Source organism: Bombus huntii, chromosome 6 (assembly GCF_024542735.1).
Source record: "Bombus huntii isolate Logan2020A chromosome 6, iyBomHunt1.1, whole genome shotgun sequence".
Classification (NCBI taxonomy): Eukaryota; Metazoa; Arthropoda; class Insecta; order Hymenoptera; family Apidae; genus Bombus; species Bombus huntii.
This window is the reverse complement of record NC_066243.1, coordinates 17,974,763-17,983,401: the sequence shown is the minus strand read 5'-3', so window position 1 is coordinate 17,983,401 and position 8,639 is coordinate 17,974,763. Positions and strand designations below refer to the sequence as shown.

At 33.9% G+C, this 8,639-nt stretch overlaps 1 protein-coding gene across 3 annotated transcripts; it reads left to right on the top strand.

The window, feature by feature from the left end:
* The first annotated feature begins 4,614 nt into the window (after positions 1-4,614).
* LOC126867203 (uncharacterized) lies at positions 4,615-7,756 on the top strand. 3 transcript variants are annotated; one of them, XM_050621461.1, is made up of 5 exons: positions 4,615-4,774; positions 5,436-5,679; positions 6,597-6,652; positions 6,743-6,940; positions 7,328-7,756. In XM_050621461.1, the coding sequence occupies exons 1-5, from the start codon at positions 4,714-4,716 to the stop codon at positions 7,510-7,512; spliced, it is 744 nt and encodes a 247-aa protein (XP_050477418.1). In that variant the 5' UTR covers positions 4,615-4,713; the 3' UTR covers positions 7,513-7,756. The 3 variants fall into 3 exon arrangements, with proteins under 3 accessions (XP_050477418.1, XP_050477416.1, XP_050477417.1); XM_050621459.1 differs by having other exon boundaries at positions 6,597-6,940; XM_050621460.1 differs by having other exon boundaries at positions 4,619-4,774; positions 5,457-5,679; positions 6,597-6,940.
* Positions 7,757-8,639: the final 883 nt, after the last annotated feature.

The window sequence follows — 8,639 nt, the reverse complement described above, 5'->3', positions numbered from 1 at the left end:
TTACAATTTTTTTATCGTTATTTAATTCTGTCATACATATATAATGTTTGTTACATATAATTTTTCACAGTACGACGACATAATAATGATTGGAGCTTTAATCGTATGTAATTCGTATTTTAAAATATAGATTTTTATGGGTTGAGATTTTCGAAAAGAATCTCGATTTGACAAATTAAAAATATTTGCATATCAATTTTAAAATATTTTTCGTATCAACGCAGAAGTTTCATACAATATACGTATCACGGACATTTAAATTCCTAGTTTCTTTCTTCATAAAAGAATTTTAACAATAACTTGAAAATTAAAAGCCGCGCAAAGGTAAAGGATTTTACAAACGAATACCTGATAATTATAAATATATCATTTCTGTATAATAACTTACGAACATTTCGTAAATTTCTGCGTACAAATAAGAAAGAAACAGGTTTCGTAAAATAAACGAAAGTAGATGATGTATTTTTATAAAAAAAACATATAAGAAAGAAAAGAAAGTATTTATTTAAGATCGACTAATTTTAAATCGCATGTTTATGTATAAAAATTTACATATAGCCGTGTAATTACGTTTTATGCATTAATTACTTATACATATTTAATTCTTTAATAAGAAATAAGTAATATCTTCCCTATATTTATTTAAAAACTTATACGTATGTATGTATAAGACATATCATTCAAAATAAGATTAATGTAGGACTATGCTAATGGATCTACATATTAAATATTCCAATTATATTCGAATGCTACACAAGGTCATGTCCTAGACAGAATCTGTAATGAAATGCATAATCATTATATATATGTATAGTAAGACACGTGGTTATAGGCATAAATAATAATTAATACCGTAATAAATAATATAACGATTAATTAACATATTAATACATATATTAATCAAGCGATATACTAATAATCGAGCAATACAACGACACAGTAATAGATAAGGTACTCGTTATTACGTACTTCGAGGTATCGCCATCTATGTAATTGAGCGTTTTACATTCGTTAGACTTACATTTATTAAATTTCCCATAAAATTCACATTGTCTGCTACACAGTGATATCAAATAGGATATAGGCTGTTTACGTAAATTCTTGAACATTTTATTGCTAGATAAATTTCTTGGCTCTGTACGATTGTACAGAGTGACGCCGCCGGGGAATACCCAATCGCGAAAGTTGATTACCTTCTGCGCATTAATCTAGAGGCGCTTTGGACAGCAGGCTCGTTCCCTTTTACAGAGGCGTCTATTGTGCTCGAAGGCAAGGTACTCATCTGCCTCTGGAGTTCAATGTCAAGACAGTCGAGACACGTATAACCTGCTTCTGGCCCCTGCTTGATGAATCACGCGTAACGTCCGTCTATTTGCTTATTGTTTCACGCCGCTTATACAACAACGATTACGATCCGTTGCGACCGATAACGCATACGCGGTACGTTCTTTTGTCTCTGATCCAATGTATCGCCTCGAAGGGGCTGCTTTCTGATCGTTCATATCGTTCCACTGTTACAATCACAAATACTCCGTAATTTTATAAAATTGCTAAAAGCCATTGGAAATTTTGGTCGTATGCTTTGGTCGCTGTTGACACGCTTAGTATGCTTTATTTGCGTTTGCAGACTCTCCGTTTAAGATGGAACTTCTTTCTAGCGAAATATTACTTTCATATCGAATTGGTAATGCCCATGACCATATTATTTTAGTCATTGATCTCTAAGTACATGTATAAATCCAAGCTGTGACGTTTTATACCAGAACGTGCACAAATATTATATACTTATTCTTATTTTTAATTGCTTTTTTATTATAAAAGAGATTTAATTATTTTTAGTAATAAAGAAAAACTTCGATGAAGTGTTCGGTAAAGTATATCTCCTTCGTAATGTATAATTGACTTTTTAATTTTAGATCTTGTAAGGTATAATGTTTTGCATTTCGCACCACGACGACCACGATGTTACACAGTGCAACAGTATCGTAAATATGCTTATAATTTTTAATTACAATAGGGATTCCAGATTAGGTTAAGCGATAGATTAGATAGTTTTAGATCCTTATTGATTATAGCATTAGTTCTTTCTAACATATCGAAATATGTAGCTAAACGCATTTAGTGATAATTGGATAATTTGTTCCAAGAACCGAAGTAAGCGTAAAGCTTGATTCAAGTAGAGAAACTCGAGTGAAAAATGAGGCATATAAAAGACTTCGTTTTGTTTTTATACGTTGTATTCTTGTCCGAATTAATTAATTTTTTCGCTATGCTTGACTCGTGATTTTACCGTTCGCTGTAGCATCTTTGCCTATTGTATCATTCTGATTTTATTCGTAAGGATATTCGTTGAATCGTTCGTTGTATCATACTCTACCGTATTTTGCGATACATATAGTCTTTATAAATATGTTAATTGGATGAAACAAGATAAAAGCGGAAAATGGGACTGCATTCTTTCCGTTGAGGCTTATCGTTATACTATCTGAAAACTTTCACGACGCCGCGGTGGCTCAAGTTAATAGAATTTACCCCTGGAAAATGGCCTACATCGTTGTGGATAAGATCTGCTGGAAATTCTCGTTAGCTCAGATGGTTAATGGTTTTACGTTATTCGGCTTAAACTACGTAAATGCAGCATTGACAAACAAAGATCTTCGGTAAGAGTTTGGTTTTTGCGAGTGCAGTTACCATATCGACGAACAATCATGTTAAAATTAGTTACTTTAGTGCTGACGATAATGATGTTGCGATATGAAAATGCCAAAGGTAAAATTTATCAATATTTAATAAGCGATCTAAAATAGATATTGTTACAATGTACAGCTTGTTGTTGATTGTTTTTCTTGTTAACTATACGACTCTATCGTAAAGCGTTAATTTGTAGGGAATTCCATGAAAAAAAATATGCGCAATTAAAAATGCATTTCAAACATAAAATTGTTGCTACGTTATAATTCACATTAGTCGTATATTAGTTTAAATGACTTTAGAACCTTCTATTAGAACCTTCTTAACGCATTCTATGCGTTTAGTTATTATTATTATTATGTAATTATTATTATCTAAGAATGCATACGGCGCAATCACAGATAACGATGAATAACATATGCACCTACAGAACGGACAATGTGAATCATTCGTACACTCGACTAAAACCGAGAAATACGTTTTCATCGTTTAATTATTAGATGTGTTATCGATTATCTTATGATTTACCGTATATTTCTACGATTTCTATGATGTGTTCGACCATTCAATGGTTCGTGAATATACCATGACGAACACGTTATTCCTAATAATAATCGGCGCATCGTTGTTGAAAGATCTTAGAGTTAGCTAAAGAGAGAGATAAGATAAAAACATAGGAATATTATTTACCATATTTTAAATTTGATTTAAAAGATTCTTGTTTGACCAACAAACCAAAATTTCGACGTAATCCCTATGGGAAAATGATATTTGAATCGCATTGTAATATAATTAATTTTCCAAACACGGTAAACACGTCTCCATTTTACTCGACGCAACTTCCGAACAAGGACCAAAGCCAGGAGGGTGCCGAAAGTGCGGAGCAGGAAAAGGCGAAGTCGATAGACAGTGATATCGTGGACGAGAAAGCAGGAGACATTGTAGAAAATACGAAAAAAGAGCAGACGAAGGCGAGTCAACGACAACAAAAGACGACAGTCCGAACACGGTTACGCCCTCGACGTACATCGATGAAGAGACCGTACGATGAGACGAAGGTGAATGAAAAGAAAACGTTAACGTCGTCGAAAATCGATCGAATGCACGATATAGCGCATCTACGAATGAAAAGGAGTTGCAAAAACCACGAACGAGAACAATAGAATCGTAGGGCCGGCTGAAAAACCCGAAAACTGGAAAATTCGAACGAGTAGCGAACGAATTCGGTAAACCCCAAATCGATCAACCGGTGGAGGAGAGTCAGAAGCTCGGGAAATCCGAAAACGTCACCAATGAAAACATAGTGCAAACGATTGAGCAAGCTAACGAGAAAAAGTGATATTAAGATTCATGATAATTCTTAATTATCTGAGCGTCGTCCGTAAATAAAATTTTCGATCAATAACAATGGAACGTTCCGAATGCAAAACGACGAGGACGGTAATTTGCAATTAAGACGCGGAAGAATTTTTTACGATTAATTTTTACATCAACCATATTCTAAGCAAATTTGAATAAATGCGAAAGAACGCGTTAAGAGGATTCTACTTTCTTTTTCCATTAAGCGTTTGAAGTCTCGATAAGATTATATTAATAGTAAAAATATGCACAATATTTACGTAGACAACGAGTACATAGACTTCTTCGATAATGTTTTACATTTTTAGATCGCGGTTTTTTAAAACGTTTCAAATATACGACGAAACATCGTAAATATATTTGGTCGGTGGATAATAATTTCTATACTCAGAAGCAAATAAAGTTTTCATATCAAGCGCGCGATTATGTATGTATTTCGCGAGTCGTAGTATTTCGAAAATTACATTGTTCCAAATTAACGATTATTTCTCGATAATCCCGTTTCTTTACGTGCGTACGAGTCATTGCGTGATTGTAACTCTATTCGTCGAAGAGTATTACGTGGGTGGACGCACGATGAATACCAACAAGGATTTTAAGGTCGCTCATACTTATTGAAAAAGGGCGGAGAACAATCGCACGCAAGTCAGAACGTTTTCAGAGATGGCCAGGAGCATCTTTTACGTTGTGCCGTTGTGTTTTGTGTTGTTAGTGGCGTGGGCAGGTAAAAATACTTTCTCAGCCTAAAAATATGTATCGTGTGGTGCGTTCTTATCTTTAAACATTTTCACTTACATTTCATTCGTGTGTGTCTGCGATTCACTGTTTTTATGCAAATAGTTATTATCCCGCGATTATTTAAAAACTTAGATCATTAGTTTGATTAATGTTGCAAGGAAACCGAAGGCTGGTAACATGTACTGAATTTAAAGTATTCTTATAGAATATAAAACACATCTAATATATTTTTTTTGTATTGAAAATCGACTAGAAAATGAAATATCGAGAGTAAAAAAAGCTAAGCCACATTTTTCTGAATTTTAATTCTTAGTGTTAATTTTTTATCTCATCAACCTTTATTAACTTATTCCAATGATTTATATCGATCGCTTAAAGGTGAGAGGATTCTTCCTTTTTTCTTTTTTAATGGAATAAAATCAATTGTTGTACTAAATGTTTTGTGCTCGCATTAGTCTGAGACAGCTAAAATTACGTACTTGCTTTTGCTCTTAACGCTTCAAATTATTACGCGGTTCTTAGTTGCAATCTGCTGCTTGCGACGTTTCGTATAAGACGGGAGCCAACCACGTTAAATTATAAAAACGTAGCTATGGAAGATTTTCTTCCTTTAAACGTGTCATGGAGGGACGTGTCTCATTCCATAGATGATCGTGTCCTTCTCACAGAGGAAGACGAACGACGATGGAACACACCACCGGAGCTCATACCGGAGCAACTCATCAAGACATCCGATGTAAAAAGCGGACGATCGTTGTCTATTCCAATCACGACGAATATCAACGTAAACGCGGGAAACAATGCACATTCTTTGGGTTTTCAACTAGTCCCTGAAGGCGTTAGCTACTCTGAAAGCAACAGCTTCGATCATCCATTGTCGGCGGCCAGTGGGTACGTTCTCGCGATCAGTCACGTATCAGAGATAGTCTCTAAAACTAAACAACGCGGCAAACGATTCGTGTTAAAATATTAAATAACTGTCGAACTGTTCTGTAACACGTAACGATGAATTGATTAACTATCCACAAATCCAACGTTGTACATTATTGGAAACTCTAAATAAAGTAATTTATACAGGGCGGTTGGTAACTGGTGGTACAAGCGGAAAGGAGGTGATTCTACGCGAAAAATGAAGTCGAAAATATAGAATAAAAATTTTCCGTTCGAGGCTTTGTTTTCGAGAAAATCGACTTTGAATTTTCGCTCGGTATTTTAAATTTTTAAAATTTTTAAATTTTTAAATTTTAAATTTTTAAATTTTTAAATTTTTAAATTTTTAAATTTTTAAATTTTTAAATTTTAAATTTTTAAATTTTCAAATTTTTAAATTTTAAATTTTTAAATTTTCAAATTTTTAAATTTTAAATTTTTAAATTTTCAAATTTTTAAATTTTAAATTTTTAAATTTTTAAATTTTTATTCTATATTTTCGACTTCTTTTTTCGCTTAGAATCACCCCCTTTCCGTTTGTACCACCAGTTACCAACTACCCTGTATATCATTGTACATCTATTGTTCCATCAAGCTAAAAAGACATTCTACAGGATGTTATTAGGATAATAACAGATACATACTCTATAGAACACATTACACAAACTATAGATAATAAAATAAGTCATTTTATAATAAAAAAAATAAATAATTTCTTCAAATCTTGTACAATATAGCTAAATTGTACAGAACGTAGATAGAGAAAAATTGTCATTGTTAAATACGAGTCGAATCATCGAACGAATTATCTAGCAATCCATTTCACAACACAATCCATAAGATAATTTTACTGTAACGATGTATATATTTGTTGCCAGGGGCGTTTCACAAAGTCAGTCGGTGTCGTTCTCCGCAGGATTGACGGGAATCGCTGGTGCTGTATCCGAAGCTGCCAGTCAATATTATCCTATATATGGTAATGTAGGGAATGTCAACAGTCAAGTGTTTGGTTTCGACAGTGCAGCTGCTACTTCGTCGGGCAGTACCCAAAACGGACATGCAACTTCTTCTGCCGCATCTTCCGTTGGTTTCGCGCATTCTTCCGCCACGTCGAGCATAGGCGCTGTTCGTCCCTCTCAAGGAACGACTATTCGCTTTCCAGGACAAAACCAAAATCGACCAATGTGGAGTAACATTCGCCCTAACAATAATAAAAACAATGGTACGAACAATATCATTTCTAATATCTGTTATCTCATATAAAAACATTACATATTAGCGATGTTAATTGACCATCGTGCCGCAGATCGCATCGATACTATTAGTCATGTACAACTACGATAATATTCATCTCTCGGCGTAATGATTACATTTAAAAGTATAATATCATACGAATTATGTAGCAATGAAATGTAATTAATAGTCTTGCGCGTCTCGCACGAAGATTTTATTTCAAACACGTACTAAGCTTGTGAGTACAAACTCGATGCTTCGATCGTTGCGTTATTAATTAATTATTAAATGCCATATTTCGTTAGTAATAAGAAGGAAATTAGCGAAGAAGGCAGATAACGATCATCGAGCAATTAACCGTGATCTATTTTTTTAGGTCACCATCCTCCGCGTATGCCGAAATTAGACATCGAAGTAAAACCACATCGTGAAAATAATCGCGGTACGATTAAGTTACACGTTTCAACGCACGAGACAAAATGGGACGATAATCAACCAAAAATTCACATACACAAGTGGCAACCTAGTTCTAGAACACACGACGACGATGAACAAACATGAACATAAATATACAATTAGGTTTCACTTCAACGATTTTATTTATCTTTTAATTGTTTTTTTTTTTTTAGTCAATTGTTGCGCCATTTTACCCGCACTTTTACTCTAATAATGGGGTAAACAAACATTTAAAATAATTTTTTGATTCAGAACTGTATATATCTATACATATTTATATAATTGTAACTATATTTATATACTTGTAAAAAAGTTAAAGCTTAAAAATAGACTACATATGTATGTATAATTCCGATTTCATCATTTCTTCATCATAGACTTTTTAAATATAGAAGACTTACAAAAGTTAAAATATATGTATATCTCAATGAAATCGAAGTTCTCCAGAGAAGTTTTCCTTAGATCACAAGTACTAGCAAAGATCAAGAAGTATCATTTCGCTTACATGTCACATTCAATAAATTTAATTCCACGCTAACGGTAAGTAGGTGAAGGAGAACGACTGATTTCCAAGGTCAAATTATGATCTTGAATTCCGTGCGACATCTCTAGAATTACCGATGATTGTTGCTAAACTTTAGGATAATAAAATCACTGTTTTAACAGCGAAGATACTTGGCAATGTTATCGAAGTATGATAACTGCAACCAGAAGTGAATTTTCAGACCATTGACTAAGATCAAGATACAATGTTAAATGGACATTAAATGGAGCTTTGTGTCTTAGGTTATGAAATACCGACTTGCCAAAGAGTCAGAGCGTTCCTTACGCCCTCTGCACAGGAATTACTACAGACGACTCGTCGGTGATGTAATCACCGACGAAGTATGGAAGAGACGTTACATTTGTGACGTTCGTGTACCGACGTCTTGCTGTTTTACCGATATAATTACTCAGAACTTCTGTATCTATCGCTGCTCCGTATTTAACATCAAAAATATGCGAATGCGAGTCTTTGTGTTGTCATCTCTGATATCAGTAGGGGTCACCACGTAAGCTAGCCTCTCCTCTACAGGGAAGACCAGAGTATAAAAGGACCTGTATCACTGGACGTCTCTATCTTTTCGTTACGAAATAAAATAACTTTCGTTACAAAGTAAAAGTTTAAAAGTGCGTAAGTAGATTACCGAACCTTCTTTCGCAAGATTTAAAATTTGCTTATAATTTATATT